The 21,296-nt window shown below is 42.5% G+C and overlaps 1 protein-coding gene across 3 annotated transcripts in view; it reads right to left on the bottom strand.

The window, feature by feature from the left end:
• Nucleotides 1-4,909: 4,909 nt before the first annotated feature.
• Nucleotides 4,910-21,296, bottom strand: part of LOC145351806 (cadherin-18) — a 556,159-nt gene continuing 539,772 nt past the window's right edge. For all 3 annotated transcript variants that reach the window (XM_080201464.1, XM_080201471.1, XM_080201481.1), the window contains 2 exons: nt 21,040-21,291; nt 4,910-7,102 (listed from right to left, as the gene is read on the bottom strand). In XM_080201464.1, the coding sequence (XP_080057590.1) occupies nt 6,612-7,102; nt 21,040-21,291 (743 nt within the window). In that variant the 3' untranslated portion in view covers nt 4,910-6,611. The remainder of the gene's footprint in view (nt 7,103-21,039; nt 21,292-21,296) is intronic.

The following is a 21,296-nucleotide window of genomic DNA, read 5'->3' on the forward strand; positions in this document are numbered from 1 at the left end:
AGCACGTCTTTTGGACTGTGGGAGGCAAGCGGAGCACCCTTAGGAAACCCAATCAGACACAGGGTGGATGTGCAGACTCCCCACAGACAGTGTCCCAAGTTGGGATGTGAACCCGGGTTCCTGGCACTATGAGGCAGCAGTGCTAACCACTGTGCCATCCCAGTTCAGCCACGATCTTATTGAATGATGGAGAAGGCTTGAGGGGCTATAACTCCTGCTCCTGCTTTCTACGTTTGTTTGCTCACTGTTAGAGTTCTGTGCGCTCTTTCCCACTGCTCCTCTTCTTCCTTCACTCACTGATGGAGCTAGAATATCTTTTTACGCAGACTCTACAATCAAAACTGCAACAAATTGGAGTTAGAATTGACAGGGAGATACAATCAAACTGATAAGAGAACAATTCCGGTGATCCAAACCGAGAATGAGTGCTTGTAAACCACACTCAGATTGGGCAAGGGTAAAAGGCAGTGTTTACTCACTCAAAAATGGTGTTTCTGTGTTGAAATATGTGTATTCAAAAATACGTAACATGCTTCCAACTGCTTCCGGCAAGAGCGCAAACATTGAAATTAATGCTAACTTGGAAATTGAATTGAGAAAGCCGTGAGTCATGTTAGACAATGGATTTTTTCATATTCATAAAACTGATTGAAAAGACACAAAAATGTTTTGCCAGCTGTGTGATTGGAATACTTGGTGAAATTTAAAGAGAGAATTAAAGAGAGGCTGAGAAAATACAACACCCTGAATTTGGAAAATGTTAAATGAACTTTCCAATCATTGGCAGCAATTAACAATGTGAAGATAACTTCACCAATATAAAGAAAATAAAGTGAAGGAAACCCAAAGGCCCAGATTCTTTGATCTCAAACACTGGGAGGGAGGGAGATTGGTACACATGGAGAGTTCAGAATCTGGAGGCTTGGCTAATCATAACACCACGGATTTAGTTAAAATTGAAGACACACCCCTTCCAGCTTAGGTATCCAGTGACAGGAACCCATGAGAATATCCTCTGGTAGTTCGGTGCCTGAAGGTCATAGTGAGGAGGATTCCGTAACCAGGGGGGTGGGAAACCAAAGTATCTCTTTGCTTGGTGAAAGTAAGCTGCTCTTTCAGAGGGTTAGTGCGAATACAATGGGCCGAATGGTCTCTTCCTGCACTGTATGGGTTCTATCTGATTGCCTTCACTGTTGCACTACTCTCCCTGCATTAAGCTAACATTATCAACAATAACATTGTAACAACAATGTCACTGGGCCATATTTTTTAACAATTATTCAAACTGGAAACCCAGAGTTGAGGGGGTTGAACTATGAAGAGAGGCTGAATAGACTGGGCTTGTACTCGTTGGAGTTTAGAAGGCTGAGGGGGATCTTATTGAGACGTATAAGGTGATGAAGGAGATGGATAGGGTAGAGGTGGAGAGATTCTTCCCGCTCAGAAAGGACAGTAGGACTAGGGGGCACAGCCTCAAGATAAGGTGGGGGCAGTTTAGATCACAGTTGAGGAGGAACTTCTTCACTCAAAGGGTGGTGAATCTCTGGAATTCTCTGCCCATTGAAGTGGTGGAGGCTGCCTCGCTAAATATATTTAAGACGCGGGTAGATAGGTTTTTGGTAAGCAAGGGGATTAAGGGTTATGGGGAGAAAGCGGGAAAGTGGAACTGATCCACTTCAGATCAGCCATGATCTTATTGAATGGCGGGGCAGGTTCGAAGGGCTAGATGGCCTACTCCTGCTCCTATTTCTTATGTTCTTATGTTTAAACTCAATGATGATGATTCAGAATCGTAAATATCACGACACCCAAGAATACAGGATGCTTCCGTCAATAAGAGTGAGAGTTTTTACATTTAACCCAGCCTGCCCCACATTCTCACGGATAGCTCGGCTAATGTGCCAGCAGGACAGATAACAATTGGTGCAACCTGGGTTTCAGTTCTCTGAGAATCAGATGATGATGCCTCAAGTGTCTGATTGAAGGCTGGATTTTCTTACCAAGGAGGAACTCAGACAGAAGAGCAGTGGGAGGATGTGAAGGTAGGCTTCATTGAAACCTTTAGCAGCTGTACCAGTTATCTGCTGCCTATTGTACAATAATGGCAGATATCCTTGCAGTAAATGGAAGAACTCTTGTAGTTTACTCTCTGACAATCTAAGCCCAGTATAAGTGGCTCCCACTGCCTCTGCCAGCTTGGTGCGTTCAGATATCATTGCTGACATTATGGCAGGTACAGCCAATCAGGGTTTCCTAGTTTACCTCCTTTGCTCTAATGTCAGTGACAGCACGCCGTACTCAGATTACAGGAGATTACAGCAGGCCGGGTATTCCCGCATCTTTGAGATCGGTTCCAGCTTCTCCTGGGAATAGGGCCTTCCCCCCGTCCACTGATCTGCCATGGAAGGTTCATCTCCATCTGCAGCTGAATGTGGCCAGAACATCACTCAATGCAATCTGGCAGGTGGAATTTCCATTGGGAAACCCACCAAAGCGCATAAAACACGGAACAGCAACAAGAAACAAAATAAGAAAAATGAGCCATGGCTGGTTTAATAATGCATTTACATTACTGTGCCCTTTAAACACCATTCTGACCATTGCCTCATGCACAGAACAGCAGAGAATCTCATTATCAAGAACATCAGTACAATAAAAGCCCTAAAATTCCAAACTAGAGACCTCACAAGGACAACAAAGGTCAATTTGATGGCTACTAGTTGTCTTTTATGTATATTTGAAATAATTAATCTATCATGAAATCTACATTCACAAACTGAAGTTTGTAATTCTGTACAATAACTTCTCCATAAAATAAAAGCAAAATACTGCGGAAACAAAAGCAGAAAAATGCTGGAAAATCACAGGAAATCTGACAGTGTCCATGGAGAGAGAATGTTTTGAGTCTGGCAGATCCTTTGGCAAAGCATAAGAACATAAGAAATAGGAGCAGGAGTTGGCCATCCAGCCCTTCGAACCTGCCCCGCCATTCAATAAGATCATGGCTGATCTGAAGTGGATCAGTTCCACTTTCCCACTTTCTCCCCATAACCCTTAATTCCCCTGTCTATCAAAAACCTATCTACCCGTGACTTAAATATATTTAGTGAGGTAGCCTCCACCACTTCAACGGGCAGAGAATTCCAGAGGTTCACCACCCTTTGAGTGAAGAAGTTCCTCCTCAACTCCGATCTAAACTGCCCCTCCCCCCTTATCTTGAGGCTGTGCCCTCTAATCCTGCTGTCCTTTCTGAGCGGGAAGAATCTCTCTATCTCTACCCTATCCATCCCTTTCATTATCTTATATGTCTCAATAAGATCCCCCCTCATCCTTCTAAACTCCAATGAGTACAGACCCAGTCTATTTAGTCTCTCACGAGACTTCATGGTTTACAGGCTGAGAGAGAGAGAGTCCATAGCAGGGACAGGCAGTGCTGTCTGCACACTGATCTGATACCCCGATCTCAGACGCAGTGAGTGATGGAGTTCAGCAATGGATGTGAAATGCAAAGAACTCAAACGTTGTTGTTCCGTGAAGTTGAGTTGCAAAAATAATTCTCCAAAGGCCCAGTGTGTGTAAGGCCTCGTGAGCAGTGGCCTCCTTGTCCTCCCTGTTCTACCTCTTGTCATTGGTGTTCTTGCTGCAAGCACACTCGTCTATGAGTGAAAGAAACTGTGGGATCATCAGGATAAACAGATCAACAACTAACCTGTGGCTCAGCAATCGAATTACACCAGGTTATTGTAATTAAATATATCAATGTAGTTTGCAATGGAAATAAAAATAGCCAATTCTAATCTGCGGTTCGATTGCTTTGTCTCTGTGAAGGTTTTTTATAATTATGCAAATTAATTTTACTGGAAACATGATCTGTGTCTGAACCAGTGTAATTTCAAACACATTTTGGTGTGATTGGTCAATTGTAACCAAACATAACCCTGGCTCGAAAGTGTTCTTCATGATGCTATCTATGGGTGGAAATGATGTGGTTTTGGATCCATGGTGTGTCAGGCGTATCCGGCATTCCTGGAAATCTATAAGCTGGCACCCAAGGGTGTATCACCCCTTTGGGAACCAGACCAATCATGGGTCAGCAGCAGCTCTTTGAGAACAAAATAAAACGTACTTACCTTGCTGATGGCAGCTTGTTGCTAGGTAACAGAAGCCTACGCTCTACAGCTATGTCTCCTGTTCTATTGCAACCCAATTTTCACTGGGTGCAGACCGAATCATCACTTCAGATAGCAACCGCTGCCGGGATAATAGGCTGACCCCCTCGGGATTGGGTGTATTTCAGGTGAATCTGGGGTGTGAGAGATATTGTGAAATTGGAGCTCTCAGGTTTGTGTGTCCATGCAATGAAGTCCAATTTCTACTTTGTCTCCAATAAAAATATTCAGCCAATTTTCCCACCTACAAATTCAATTTCATTCTCCTCCATTTTTCAAAAAAGCCTTTTTTGTTTCTTGATTTACTGAGAGAGACAGAGACTGCCACCTTGATTCTTTTAACATCTCCTCACTGCCAAATTGAAATGATCTCCAGAAATTCCAGATCATCCCATGGTTGTCATTACATATTCATTTTCCATCATTTTTCCTCCCTGAATATTAGCAGCTTCTTTACAATAATGTTTACATACCTCATTCTTGGTGTTTGTTCATGTTGTCCTCTGTTCTTGTCTTCTCTCAGTCTATTCGGGCACTCACCTTGTCTTCCATCTCCAAGATCATCATTCCCTGTGTAGAATCTTCTTCTGATATTTGCCATTTTTATCTCTCCCAATCAAATCTCTACTTGAGAGTGTTTGAAGAATTAATTGAAGGATTTACTGCAGTATAACCTATTGAAGTTAATCAGATTTTTTAAAAAACAATAAACATCTGATTACTAAATTCTGCATAATTTATTGAAGGAAGTAAGAACCAGTTTGGCTTTGGGGAATTACATGCCCACAGATCTTAATGTTGATATTTCAGCTCAGCAATCAAGCTATTTGTGGAATAGTCTATGGGGAACCTGGTAAAGTTTTTCAACACATAAATAAGAAAATGTACATAACAAGAATACAGTCCTTCAATTTGGGAAAATAAACTTCAGTCTTTGTTGGCGGCATGTTAAAGCTATTTCTACATTACTACACTTTATCGTGCCAACATTATGATTTTCTCTGAGTCATAGAGGTTTACAGCATGGAAACAGACCCTTTGGTTCAACTTGTCCATGCCTCCCTTTTTATTTAAACCCCTAAGTTAGTCTCAATTGCCTGCATTTTGCCCATATCCCCCTATACCCATCGTACCCATGTAACTGTCTAAATGCTCTTTAAAAGACAAAATTGTACCCGCCTCTACTACTGCCTCTGGCAGCTTGTTCCAGATACTCACCACCCTCTGTGTGAAAAAGTTGCCCTTCTGGAATCTTTTTAATCTCTCCCCTCTCACCTTAAACCTACGCCCTCTAGTTTTAGAGTCCCCTACTTTTGGGAAAAGATATTGACTATCTAGCTGATCTGTGCCCCTCATTATTTTATAGACCTCTATAAGATCATCCCTCAGCCTCCTACACTTCAGAAAAAAAGGTCCCAGTCTATCCAGCCTCTCTGTATAACTCAAACCATCAAGTCCCGGTAGCATCCTAGTAAATCTTTTCTGCGCTCTTTCTAGATTAATAATATCCTTTCTACAATAGGTTGACCAGAACTGTATACAGTGTTCTAAGTACGGCCTTACCAATGTCTTGTACAACTTCAACAAGATGTCCCAACTCCTATATTCAATATTCTGACCAATGAAACCAAGCATATCAAATGCCTTCTTCACCACTCTGTCCATCTGTGACTCCACTTTCAAGGAGTCCTTTGCCAATTTCTCAAGCAGCATGGAACATCAGTTATGTATCACACAGCTGCTTCTCGGTGCTAATTTAACACTCATTAATATTGGCAAAAGAAGAATCTTGCCGACGACCTCAGGTTGAAGGCGGCACAGGTACCTGCATCAGGCAGCTTACCTTGAAGGAATGTTCATCAAGCTACAACCCATGATCTATCACAGGAAGTCCCACCATACACATTCTATAATGAAGGTTTCTTTGAATTGAATATCGCCCGATTCCGAAGGAATACTCTTTCAAAGTCATTGTCATACAAAACATCGGTTGCAATATAATCGTCTAATAGTATGAACTGCAGTGTACTGCTTCATATCTATTTTATTCCAGAATTAGTGTATGAAAAATAAAAGAACATGTTATATAAACATGGTTGTGATACTCTACAATGCCACAATTTTAATTCCAGACCTTTATATGTCAAACTATCTTGACATGTATAATCAAACTGCCTGTACTTAAACTATAGCACAGTATCTTTTATTGTGGAACAATGAACTTTATTAAACAATAAAAAATATACACCAGGGAAAATATTTTGTTTATTTTTTATATTTTCAAAATGTGTTCTTTTCATTTGTTTGTCGAACCCATCTTTCAAAATATTAAAAGGGCACTTGCTGCTACTGTAAAATTGTGGAACAGTTGTAGCTGGAGAAATGAAAATCAGATTTTTTTGTTGTGTTTTACATACAAGTGTTTTACTATGGGAATGAAAGCTAATTGGTTCTTTCTGATTCGTCTACTCCGTACAGTTCTGACAGTTTTTTGAACTGAGGTCCCCAGTCTCCAATATAACTATAATCCTCTTCCGACTGCGTGGTGACTGAATCCAACGAACTTATTGACCCTGCTATGGACCCGTGGCCTTCGTACGCGTACGTCTGGAGAGAGTCATAAGGAGGAACGCTGAGATCCAGGTCAGCTTCCTGCAGTTTTTGTGTAATAAACTCATGAATGTCAGGGCCGTTTGGGGCTGAGGGGGTTCTGTGTCTGGGTGTAGGCTGTACATCTGGTCTGACATCTCGTCGATATCGCACTTCCTCAGCGACTGCAGGGTTTCTCAGAGCTGTGATGTCGAATGCCTCCGTGTCCTCCTCGCCACCTCCCTCATCGTCATACGTCACCACATTCTCTCGGATATCTTCTTCCGAAATAATGAGGGGTTCTTTTTTACTTCGTTTCAGAGTGATGAACAGAACGATGATAGCTGCAGAGACAAGGCAGTTGAAGCAATGAGTTTTCCGGGGAAAAGCAACTTGGGGATTCATTCCTGATCATATTAGCAAACGTTTGATGTGTTTTCCTAAAATTACTGACAGAAAGAGAGATTTCACCCTCGTCAGTTTGCTAGAAGATTAATCACAATTCGACTGAATGTGAATTTCAGGAAATGGTGAATATATCGGAAACATGTGAACAGAATGAGATGAGGGAGCAAAGTGGCTGTAATTTCAGTACAATATTTCCAATAGATAAATCTCAGTGAGACTGAGACAATAAGGGAACTGATTCCTAACAAGCTAACATCTGGGTGCATTTGGTAAAAACACAAACTAACATTTGGCATCTTACCTTCAAAGTCATTTACAATTGCTGCTGCTTCTCGATCTGACAATCAACTCAATCACGTTCAGGATTCTTCTCCAGAGATTAATTTTTAATTTGCTGATGAGAAATTCCATCAATGGTGGCATAATAAGAGTTACTTATGATTCAATTAGGATCCAGTAATGTGGACAAATTTTGAGATCCCAGTTACTCACTAAGATAATAAAGCTACAGGATTCCATAACTTGAACTAAACCGGTGATTTTTTTTTGCTATACAAGAGTCAACAAAGCAAGTGGCCAACATGGTGTATCTTAAACTCTAATATCCAGAATTAACACAAGTCTAAATGAACTAACAGGCCAACTGTAATTGAACACAAACCATAGACTACACACACAGTGGCAGACACAACTAAGACAAGATGTGCGGGTTAGGTTGATTGGCCATGCTAAAAAAATTGTCCCTTAGAGTCCTGAGATGCGTAGGTTAGAGGGATTAGCGGATAAATAAGTTGTGATATGGGGATAGGGCCTGGGTGGGATTGTGGTCGGTGCAAACTCGATGGGCCAAATGGCCTCTTTCTGCATTGAAGGGTTTCTATGATTTCTATGATGATGTCTCACAATTTACACCCTGACATCAGTAATCCAGGTTTGATTCCAGCCTCAGGTATGTGGAGTTTGCACGTTCTCCCTGTGTCTGCATGGGTTTCCTCCCAGTGCTCTGCTTTCCTCCCATGGTCCAAAGATGTGTGGATTAGGTGGATTGACCATGGTAAATATATGGGGTTAAGTAGATAGGGCTAAGAGCAGGGGCTGAGTACACTGCTCGTTCAGAGAGTCAGTGCAGACTCGATGGGCCAGATGGTACCATAGTGATTCTATGATTCTATAGAGACAAATGTCATGGGCCAGGATGTTACCGTACCATCATCTATCAGCATTGACAATGTTGTTCATATCTTCACATATCGAAGCTCCACAATCACCAACAATCCACTACTTGATGCTGAAATAAACAGAAGCTTTGTGAAAACTGCAGCTGTTATGTCGAAATTGAGTAAGGGACAATGAAACAACAGCAACCCAACTGAGAACCACCAAACTGTGGCTCTCCCAAGCCTGTCTCCTCAGAGCACACCTCTCCTGTGATCTGGATAAAGGCTCGGCTGAACAGTTTCCACCTGCACTATCTTACAGTATCCTTGGCATCCCTTGGCAGGACAAGGTCACCAACTCTGAGATCCTGGATCATTCTAATTCTATCAGCATATACTCATTGCTAAGGCAACGATGTATGTCCTGGCATGGCCACATTTAGAGTCATAGAGGTTTATGGCATGAAAACAGGCCCTTCAGCCCAACTTGTCCATGCTGCCCCTTTTCTTAAACCCCTAAGCTAGCCCCGATTGCCCACATTTGGCCCATATCCCTCTATACCCATCTTATCCATGTAACTATTTAAACTCCTTTTAAAAGACAAAATTGTACCCGTCTCTACTACTACCTTGTTCTAGGTACTCACCACCCTCTGTGTGAAAAAATTGCTCCTCTGGACACTTTTACATCTCTCTCTCTCACCTTAAACCTGTGTCCTCCAGGTTTAGACTCCCCTATGTTTGGGAAAAGATAGTGACAATGTAGTTGATCTGTGCCCCTCATTATTTTATAGACCTCTATAAGATCACCCCTAAGCCTCCAGAGAAAAAATGTCCCAGTCTATCCAGCCGCTCCTTATAACTCAAATCATCAAGTCCAGGTGGCATCCTAATAAATCTTTTCTGCATTCTTTCTAGTTTAATAATATCCTGTTGGATATTTATTGGTTGGATGATGACTGTATACTCAATCAATTTCGGTTAAGTGAATTTGTCACCAGCTCCACAGGAACATTGAACTTAGGAACTGGAGGAGCCCATTTAGCCCATTAAACCTGCTCCATCATTCAATAAGATCATTGCTGATCTGGTTGTGGTCACCATTCCACTTTTCTGTCTTGTCCCCATAACTCTTAACTCCTTTGTCTATCAATAATCTGTTTAATGCTGCCTTGAATAAACTCTGTGATTGAGTCTCCACTGCTCTCTGGGGAAGAGAATCCCACAGATTAACCACCTTTTGAGAGAAAAGGTTCTTGCCATTGCTGTTTCAAACATTAGACCATTGGTTATAAATTCATTCCCCCAGAACTAGTCTCTCCCACAAGTGGAACATTCTCCCTGTATCTGCCCTGTCAAATCTCCTCCTGATTATCACTCACTGCGGGAAACTGTTCCTCCTCAGAGAACTTCTGCTTCTGGCTCTCCATGCCCCCTCATTCTCAATCCCTTCACCAGTGGGAACCATTTCTCCCAGTGGATTCTGTTCAGGCTTCTCATGTTTGTGAATACTTTTGTCAAATCTCCCCTCAACATTCTTTTCTTTAAGAAAAGCAGACGAAATTCTCCAATCTGTCTTCTGAACTGAAATTTCTCGTTCCTGGAACCATTCTCATGAACTTTTTCATCCTTCTGAAAGTGTGACACACAATCCAGCTGACGTTGAACTAGTGTCTTAGTCAACATGATCTCCTTGTTTCTGGACTCTATGCCCCCATCTGTAAAGGCCTGGATATTGGATGTTTCATTAACTGCTCTTTCACTGAGTTATGAAATGAAACACAAACACCCAGATCCCTCTGCTCCTACAAACCCCCCTCACAGTCACAACTTGCATTTTATATTGTCTCGCCATGTTCTTCCTACTAAAATGTGCCAGCTCACACTTCTCCACCTTGAACTTCCAATGTCATCGCCCTGTCCACTCCAAAAACCTATGACCTTTTAAAGTTCATAATACTTTATACACCCAGACCCAGAGATTCCACTCAGCTGTATTTCAATGTTAGTAGCAAACCAACCTCAGCTTGACATAAATAAATAAACAAAACTACATGGTTCCATTTATGTAATTTAACAAATTGAATGTTTAGCTTTTTTTAGTAATGAGCTATCATTTGAGAGATAGCTGTTAATTTATTACCAAATAAGATGAATCAACATTTGCAATTATGAAAGGACAAAACTTCCATTAATACCAGCATTATGATTACCTGGGGGAATCGATCCAATTCAGTCACTTGTCTCTGGCATATAAAGATCTTTCAAAGAATAAATATGTTTGTTGAAGACCCATGCTGTGATTCATTGGCTAAATTATTTTCCAGTAACCCAGTTATGGATTATAAAGCAAGACTGTTGATTCATGAATAATTTTGTGTGGATTCTCTGAGTGTCTTTATTACAGAATTCACTCACATCAGCGTGCTTTCCATATTTGCACAAAACTTAACTATAACCCATCATGAAGATTGTCTTAAATGCTCCAAAGATGTGCAGGTTAGGTTGATTGGCTGTGCTAAATTGTTCTTTAATGTCAGGGAGAGGAACAGGATAAATATGTGGGGTTATGGGGATAGGTCCTGGGTGGGACTGTTGTTGGTGCAGACTCAATGGGCCAAATAGCCTCCTTCTGCACTCTATGATTCTATGAATAGCATCTTCTCCCAAGCAAAACTGCCCAATATTAAGGCTCAAATCACTCAGAGCCTGCTCCCAATGGGCACGACATTTTATACATAGACTTCCAAAGCAACTGTGATACTCAGAACTTGATCACGGTAGTGCAGACATCATTGGATTAGTAATGAGCAGATGCTGATGGAATAACACACTCCATCACCTTGGAGCTGGTGATCCTGTCCTCCAGGAGATGCTGAGGATCCATCTGAGATAACAAAGGTGGAAAATGTTCATACTTTACTCCAGCAAGCATACAATGTCCAGGACAAGAGGAGTGAAATTTGGATGTAGGCTTGATAGACTCAGTTTGGTGTTCTCAGTCAGGATGCTGTTGTTCCAACTCTCTCTTACTCAGCTTGGACATTGTGGGGTGGGGGGGGGGGTGATTCTCCCAGCCCATGGCGCTGCTTTAGCAACTCAGCGAGCTGGGAGACTCAAGCGGAGGCCACTGAGCGGGCTTCCTGCTGGAAGCCATGTCCTTTGCGAGACTCCGGACACCAGATACCTGACGCAGAGCTGCATAACTTATTTAAATGCTTACATAAGCATAATTTAAATTGAATTAGCAGGCTCGGGACTGAAACCTCTGTGCCTGCTGTTGTCTATCCCCCTCCCGGGAGTGGTTCACTCCAGCGGGGCAATGGGGTTTACAATAGCTCCCCACTTCTGGGGCACTGGCAGGCTGACCCTACTGGAGTGAAGGAGGGGCCATCGAGGCCCTCAGGAGGCCAGGGGCAATGGAGGTGCCTCTGGGCATTGCTAACATGGTAGTGTCAGCCTGGCCCCCTGGCACTGCCCAAGGGGCAATGTGGCAATGCCTAGAGGCAGGCCTGGTCACATTTGGGGGCATGAGGCCAGTGATGGGGCCATGTGGGGATTGAAGGGGCAGCGATGGAGGGTTGTTGTGCTGGCCAGCGATCGGGGGCTGGCTGTACGGGGCTACAGCACATGTGCTGGTCTATTTAAGCTGGTGGAGAAGTTTGGCTGTCTACCAAAGTGGCTGAATGTGATCTACTCTTTCCATGGCAACAGGATGTGTTTGGCCAGGTTTGACAGGGAGGTATCAGAACTCTCTGATCTCCACAACGCGTTCGAACAGGGTTGTGCTCTGGCATTTCTTTTCTTTGCTGCTGCATTTAACTTCAGACCATCTACAGAACATATACCTAAATACCAAAACTGATGGGAAGCTTTGCTTGCCTTAAGCTAATATAGTTTGTGGACAATATTAGATTAAGCAAGTTTCTTACTGCTCATCCACATTTGTCCATTAAGAGTCACTTCAACACATTTACCTTTCCGGGAAATTTCCATTTGATCATAGCTACAGAATTTTGATGCTGGAATTGCCAACAGGAATTATTTCATCATAGCAGGCCAGTGAGTTATTTCCCCTTTGTCTCCTAATTTTAAAATCATTGTACTAACCCATTGGAATACAATCCAGTTTATTGCCAAGATAAAATTGACACTTGGCCAAGATAACAGATACGAAGGGTGGAGAAAGCTTATTCAAACATCTTAAAGGATGAGAGAAATGCTGAGAACAGGAGATATTTAGGGACGATATTCCAGAGCACACGGCCTCATTGTTTGGGCAGTGTGTATGTTTACAAGGCCAGACATTCCAGAGGCTGTGTATTTGAATGAAACAGAGGGAGGGATGGGGATTTGAACACAGATGAGAAATTTGAATTGGGGACAGTGGGGATTGAGAGTGAACGTAGGTCAGTCAGCAAAATGACAGTGGATGAAGAGATGTGGTGCGAGTTAAAATAGGAGCAGCGGGACTTCTCAGCAAGTGGTAGGTTATGTAATGTGGCAGATTGAAGTAGGGAAAGGGTTAATGGATTTTGTACCTAGAATATGTCACAAACATAACCCTTCAACATGACTGATCTCCTTTAGCTTATACTGCTCCTGGCATTAATATAAGTTATTTGTTCATGTATTACATGCTTTAACTCTCATTTTTATGAAGACAGATAGGCTAATGTGGCTGTTATTTTGTAGACTTTGTAAATCTTACCTATTTGTGTTAGTTGGACATTGTTACACAGATGGTAGTTTATGATACTGGCTTTTGACAGCTGCTGATGGCAGATCGCCATCCCGGCTTTTAACAGGAAGAGTCCTGCTGGGACAGCCACGATCGCACAAGTAACTTCAAAGACAGAGATACCGGTACTGCTGTAGAAGGGTTTTGAATCGTGACCGTGTGTCATGACTGCAGCTGCCAGCTGGACTGTGAATCATGATTAAATCTGGGGCTGTATCACGACCAAGGACGGAAGACCCGGAGTTCTGGCTGGAATGGGAAACTTGGAATCGTGATTGACACTAAGACTCATGACGTATAAATGCCCACTTGTGTTTGTGTTCTATGAGAAGTTTATTGGTCCCTGCTTCTCCCAAAGCTCTCCAATGAACACCAGAGCTTTGAAATAAAAACCACTGTATTTTAACTCACTAACATAGAACATAGAACATAGAACACTACAGCACAAACAGGCCCTTCGGCCCACGAGTTGCGCCGATCACATCAACACCTACCAATCCATAGACCTATCTATAACCCCCAATCCCACTAAATCCCATATACTCATCCAGAAGTCTTTTAAAAGACCCCAGCGAGTTCGCCTCCACCACCGACGGCAGCTGATTCCATTCACTCAGTCTCAGAGATATTATTTTACCTACAACACAGATCATAATCCAATCAGGAGCATATCAGAATCTACAAACATGGATAAAGGCTTTAGCAGTTGGGTTGATGTGTGTCATGATGTTATTGAGGTGAAAATACTTGGTCTTGAGTATAAAAATTGTCAGGTCATGTTGCAACTGTACAGAACCTGAGTTAGGCCTTATTTAGAATATTTGTATACAATTCTGGTCGCCACATTACCAGAAGGATATGGAGGCTTTGGAGAGGGTACAGAAAAGATTTACCAGGACGTTGCCTGTCTGGAGGGTATTAGCTATGAGGAGAGATTGGATAAACTTGGTTCGTCCTCACTGGAATGATGGAGGTAGGGGGTGACCTAATAGAGGTTTACAAGATTATGAGTGACATGGACAGAGTGGATAGTCAGATGCTCTTTCCTAGGGTAGAAAAGTCAAGTACTAGGGAACATAGGTTTAAGGTGCATGGGGAAAAGTTCAGAGGAGATGTGCAAGGCAGGTTTTTTATACAGAGAGTGGTGAATGTCTGGAACGCGTTGCCCGGGGAGGTGATGGGAGCAGGTACAATAGCAACATATAAGGGGCAACTTGAATACATGAATAGGATGGGAATGGTAGGATATGGAGTCCATAAGTGCATAAGGTTTTAGTTTAGGCAGGCATCATGGCCATTGCAGGCTCAGAGGGCCGAAGGGCCTGTTCCTGTGCTGTATTTTTCTTTGATCTTTGTCTTTGTGCTGGGATTCGAAAGGAAACTATAGGTCAAAGGTCATGCAACATTGTGAAAAGTCCAGTTGCTGTGACAGTGTCCAGTGAGGTACGTGGAATTGATAGCAAGGGAGCAATAGCTGATGGGTTGAGACTCAGAGACTCTAATTGCTATCTGCTAAATGTTCATGTGACCAAGAGGGTGCTAAAAGTATTAAACATGTCCCCACTCCCCCAAGGTGTGTCGTTAACCATAGAAACTTTCATGTCTATAATTTAGGTTCATTCATAACTTATTTCGTGCAGACTGGGGAAAAATATTCTCATTCCACACAGTGATCTCGATGAATTTTTAAGTTTTATTTGGAGAATTGGAATATTGAAATGTTAGCTTACTAAGTTTTACTGAATCTGAGTACTCTGTTATGATTTATTTTGAAATCACACACTGTATTTTTATAGTCGAATGATTAGTTGAAAGATATTGATAAATCTGATCTAAGGCAGATGCAGACGGTAAGGATTACACAGTGAACAGCATGTAGAAAGTATATTTTCATTGTTCTGAACAGATGCCTTGTATTCCTTGCTCACGACTTATTTAATTGAGAGTAGAATCTGTGATATCAATGACAGGTGTTGGAAATAATTTGATGCTTTGCAGTTTCTCATTCGGTCATTAGCCAATCTGTAGGCTGTCTTATCTAATCAGATTTATTTCCGGACTGCCCATAAGGATGGGAATTTCCTCTGTGGAACACAGCAGTCACCAGCCCTTGCATTCAAGTAATAATACAGGCCGATTTGACTCCAATAACCCGATGCTACAAGATTAGTGCAATTGCAGTTTATGATAAATGGCCTCCTTCCTGGTAGAAAATTACTTTTTGAATCATCAGAGCATCATAAAAGGACTCACAGTAATGTTACATCCCCGTATGGGAGAAAGGAAGCAACACATTCCTCAGCCAGCTCTTGGAGATAAAATTAGCATTGTCTTATATGCTTGCAGTGCAAAAGATAGGAACCAATCAGCAGAAAGATACACATGGGGTAAATCTATATGAACACCCACATTAATAGCTCACATTTTTCTTTGTCCAGATACATATGCAGTTTGATTTTTGTTTTCATTTTTGAAAGGGAATCAAAATGAAAGGAAACAAATAATTTCAAAATAGGATTCATTTCAACAAATAACTAATTGAAGAAGTGAAGACACCAGAAACTTACAATTTTGCAACTCACTCCCACTCACTCCAATAAGAGGGTGTGAGATGATTGGGAACAATCTGCTGGTTTATTTAGTGTAATTAAAATTAGTGGTGATTTGGGAGGAATTGGAATGCAGTAAAGTGATTGAAGGACTTGTTTAATATTTGACTTATTTGAACCCTGAGATCACTGGCTTGAAGTGAGTGCAGGAATCAGTTCCAATCTTTGCAATGTATTAGCCAGCCCATTGAGATTGAGGGTGACTTGTTTCCCCAATTGTTCAATGTGTTCTGAGACAGCTGATAAATCCAATGCACAATCTGCAGACACTCCCATTACTTCCCTCTCTCAGCTCCAAATTAAAGCTTTTAGTATCTGACAGTTCAGTAGGTTAAACCCAGGATGACAAAGATTTAGGAGACAGAAACCCTTTTCCTTTTGCCTCAGACTCATAAAATTGATGAATTGGATGAGTATATGACCATTCAATTAAAAATAAAAATGGGCAGAAAGTGGGTAAACAGGAATATTACACCCGTGTCCCTTCCTCCACCATCACACCACAGCTTTAACCTCTGCAATATTAGACAAGTTTGGTCTATGTGTGATTTAGAGTGTAGGTGATATTGTAACACTGCAAAGACTAACCAAGTCAATTGGGTTTGCCTCTGATTACTGTCTCAAATGATGCTTCAAGTGCATTAGGCTGATGTTATGATGCAAAATTTAAATGGTTTAGTGGTATACAATATGTTCTATTTCTGCTGAAATATTAAACCAAAACTGTTTGTCCATCTTCATGTGTCATTCGGATAGAAATATGGAGATTTCCCAATGTCTCAGCCAGCACTGACAAAAAACTAGGCCAAAGTTTTTGTGTAGACAAAGAGGCTCTCCATCTCAGCTTGTTACTTCACTCTGTTTGTTGACATAAGCCTGAAGGTTGTCCATGAGGCCATCAAGATATAGGAGCAGAATTAGGCCATCCGGCCCATTGAGTCTGCTCCAATATTAAATTATGGCTGTTGATTCTCATCCCCATTCTCCTGCCTTCTCCTGTAATCCTTGTTCCCCTTATCAGTCAAGAACTTATCTATCTCTGTCTTAAAGACCCTCAATGACCTGGTCTCCACAGCCCTCTGTGGCAATGAGTTCCACTGATTCACCACTCTCTGGCAGAAAAAAATTCCTCCTCATCTCTGTTTTAAAGTATTGTCCCTTCACTGTGAGGTTGTGCCCTCGAGTTCTTGTCTCTCCCACCAATGGAAACACTACATATCATTGCATGATTAGTGTTCCTTAACTGATTTCAGAACCTTTCACTGTTGGGTGCCTTTTTGTTCAGTTTAATTGAACAACTCCAAGTGGCTAGAAAGACTTTGAAGTGGGACAATGAGTCTGGTTTTACCATTTTGATTCTACGTGCTGGATGGACTTGAACCTGGGAGTGTTTCAGATCTGACTTGTGGACCCGTTCTCAGGCGCCCCCATACGCACTCTGCCTGAAAAAGTATCAGCGATCCCAAATCACACTGCACAAGCCTGTGGGTGGGGCTTAACGCACCCAAAATCCTGCAGCTCCGATCGAAGCCTTCAACTGTGCATACACAGAAAAGTAACATAAACGCTCCCCTGCCACATTGGTCCTGGGCCAGATAACGCCTTCCTCCAGCCTCCACAGTCATTGTTCCACCCCCACAACATAACTGACCCTCTTGTCCCTCACCACCCCTCCACCCAGACCACGGGAGGGCCCCCCCCACCCCCCCCAACCCCCACCCCCCCACCCCCCCCAACCCCCCCCCCCACCCCCCACCCCCACTGGTCACACACAGGGTGGCAGCAAACCCCTTCCCCCCCCATAGGTTATGCGCAGAGTTCCAGTAGACTCCCCCTGCCCCACTGCTCCTGGCCCCTTGCCCCCCACCCCCCAGAGAGCCATCTGACTCGCCTCCTCCCTTCCCACCACTGATCTGAGTCAGAGAGCTGCCATCAGCTCAGAACTTACCTCCTCAGAAGCTGCAGCCCCTGAATCGGACCTTTGCGGCCCATATCTATTTCATACCAAATCTGTGTGGGTGAACGTGATGGTAAACGGGAAAATGCTGGTAAGTTTGGGTGTCCAGCTCCTGACTGTAGCCATTTTCAGCCCTTGGTAAAGGGAGAACCAGCATGGATGCAGGCAAGGCCCGAATGACTCACCTCGTGCCTGACTTTACCAAGCTTTTGCGCCTGAAAATGGGTGCAACTTGATGGTAAAATCAGGCTCTGTGAATTCCAATCCCTGTTTGGATAGACTGAGGGAGAATTTAGCATGGCCAATGGATTTAACCAGCACATTTTTGAGATTAAAGCAAGTTAAATGTGGTGAATAGGTTTTTATCAATGCGTGTTTTTTTTTTAACTGGTGAATTCATCAATAGATACTTAAGAACTTTATTTAATCTCAGCATGTACCTTGAGGTCTGCCCTTGATTGATACTGTGTGAGCTGGCATGGTAGGTGTAAGGGCAAAAGATGGTGAGTGGGTGACATCGATTTGTATGAGTTGTTACTAATTTGGCATTGTGGTGGGTACAGGGGCACAGGTTGGGCAATAAGGGGGGTTGGGAGGCACGAGGTGGCATGGAGAGGGCATGATGAGGGCTTGAGGGCAGCTTTTTGTTTCATTTCATTGCTTTTACAGTGCCAGACCTTCCACCCAGCAACCTCTGAGCTCTTTCTGGAGCTGCCTGTCATGACTCATATTCACCCTCCTCCGGGATGGAAAATCCGACCTTCCAGAGAACCTGTCCCTGGGTCGGAATGCAGAGCCTGGAATTGCAGAAACTCAAGAAAGCAGCTCATCACCATCTTCTGAGGACAACAAAGGATAAGCAATAAGTGCTGGTCCAGCCAGGGACACACTCATCTCATAAAATGAAGAAGAAAGAAATTGCCCTCACTCTGCGTTCCCGATCTGGGAGCAAAGCTTCAGTCCATGGAACTCTAACAGTGAAGGGGCAGGCCATTTGGCCCATTAAACCCATGCTGGCTTTCTGTAGAGCAATTTAATCAGCTCCATTCCCCTGAGATTACTGATGTTTGTGGGACACTGCTATCTGTAATAATGCTGCCATATACAATACTGAGTGCTCTTCACAAACCATTAATTTGATGCAAAGTGCAGAGTAAAGTCCTGAGAGATCTGATGATGTGCTTCATAAATGCAAGATCTTGCTTCAGTAATCAGCATTTAATACTGAGTTAAATCCCATATCAGAATCCAAGACTTTAACACTCTCCATGCACTAATTTCTAAGTGGCATTGATGTTCAAGTTAAAATTATTCCAAATTCTGACCCATCCTAACCCAGATCTGAGACAAAGCTTTGGCACGTCAAAATACTGTATTTGTTAAAACGGAACCTTTTCTCACTTGGTTTAAACTAAATCAAAGGAAGGATATTTCACTGCAGTAACATTCATTTAACATTGCAGGAAAGAAAATAAGCCAAGCAAATCTTCAGGGCATCATTTGCCTTACACATCACAGATAACTTTGTCTACTCTGGCTTTAAGCAACGATAATCTAAATGGATTACAAGATTTATTAGTTTCATTTTTCTTGTCTATGAGTTTATTGGGGAACTGAAACCACTGCTACTGTGTATTAAAAAAGTAGTTTAGTTTAGCTTCAAAGTGGCAGCTTCTTCAGATGATCAATTGCATTGGAAAAGGTTGCACGAAGGAGTGTCCACTTTGAGAGAAAGGGGTAGTGGGCAGGTGCTTGAGGGGAGTGTAGTCTGTGTGCAAGCCTGTTGGATGGTTGTGATTTTGTATGCGAATTGAAATGCCTTGCCCTAAAGGTTTTGAGGAGATGTCAGCTTGTGAGAAAGCTTATGAGACAAAATGAAATGCTGGTGAGACGCACCTGGTGATTCAGAGCGGACCTACAAAAGGAGAGCTTCTGGAAAGCCACAGGAAGTTTGATACACCATCATATCAGCATCCAGAATTTACTCAGAGCAGATCCCATTCCATTTTTTTGGGAAATAAATTATGAAAGAAAATGTACATGGTCAAAGCCACTGGGCATCATTCTAATTTGTCATGACTGGAGCTGTCCCAGACTGGAGCTGGGCAGGCAACACTAAGAAGTTACAGCTCTTACATGCAATTCTTGAGCTCACAAATGTAATTTGCTAATATTCAATTGTATCTTAGACCAAATCTCAGAAGAACAGCCTGAATGCAGCAGAATGATGTTTTCACATTCTCACTCACTCACTCTCCTGGCTAATCTGAGAGAGGTATCTATTTCATTCTTGTTTTGTGCTGTGAATCCATGGCAACTCGGATCTTGTTTAGATTGTTAATCTTCATTCCACAGAGAGTCACAGGAAAAGAAAGTTTCATTTTTATCACCTTGAATTGGGCTGAAGTCTAGTCTCAGGTGGAATGGGAAAGTATCCCACACTACTCTGTCACAAATATTAAGAAACATTAATTATTTCTTTACTACCAGGTCTCATTGAGCCAAGATCGTCTGCTTCATAACCCTTCAGAGGAACAGAGGGTAAAAGGACCAGCCGTTCACTCCTGCCCGATTACCTTAACAACAGAAGTGAATTTCAGTCCAGTGTCCCGAGGGTGTGAGAGATCCACTGGACTGACTTCAGGAATCCTCAAAACTGTTGAAAACGTTATCCTCAATAAAATCTATCAAATATGAATAAGTTAGTTGTTGTGGTGATGGTCTGAAAGGACTAAAAGAAGTTCTTTAATCACCATTAGTAGAGTAAGAAAAAGTAACTAACTTGTCTTTCTGCTGTCGCTAATGTATTTCACACGTGACTCGCACATTGGAGTTAAGCAATAACAATGGAGGGGGAGATGGGGAATTGAGATTTTAAGCCGTACAGGATTTCTTCATCATCTTCACTCCCAACATCTATTTTGTGAGGTAGCACCTTCAAAAAAAAGGGTTCTGATTGGCTTTTTAAAAACTCTAAAAGTCATTCTTTCAGCTAATCAAGAGCTGAAGAGGATATAGTCACAGTGAGGGTGGAGGCTGGGTGGATTTATAGTGTGCGAGATATTCAAAATAAAGAAGATTGTGGGTTTTCATCTTTACAGGTAATTGTATCCAGGCAGGATCAAACTGAAATTATCAGAAGAAAGATTGAGAAAACAAAGATTCTCTGTACAGAAATGCTTTGTCATTTCCACATATCAGTGGGTCAAATACGCCAGCAGAATATCGAATGGGCTAAAATTGATCTTTGTTGATAATGCAAATTGGTCGAGAGTGAATTAACTGGGCTTTTTACCCTCTGTTCCTCCTTTGAAGGGCTGTAAGGCAGAGGGTCAGTAGATGCTGCAGTCATTAGTCCGAGGTGAATTTCTGAGGTCTTACTGTTACCACTTGTGTACAAAGCACTTACCCAACAGTATGATGATGCACAGTAAAATGGCAATTAACGCCCCAGTGCTCAAACCGGCTGCAGAGAGATAGGCTTCAGCGCTGCATGTTCGAACCTTGCCATTTCTTTCACAAGCACACACCCTGATAGTGAGGGTGCCTGTGCTGCTCAGAATGGGGTCTCCACTGTCAGAGACCACCACTGGTAGCTGGTAGACTTCCTGGAGGTGCCGACTGAATTTCCTTCTTCGTATCATCACACTGGCTGTGCTGTCTACA

This window comes from Carcharhinus amblyrhynchos, chromosome 2 (genome assembly GCF_965287045.1).
Source record: "Carcharhinus amblyrhynchos chromosome 2, sCarAmb.v2.hapA, whole genome shotgun sequence".
Lineage (NCBI taxonomy): Eukaryota > Metazoa > Chordata > Chondrichthyes > Carcharhiniformes > Carcharhinidae > Carcharhinus > Carcharhinus amblyrhynchos.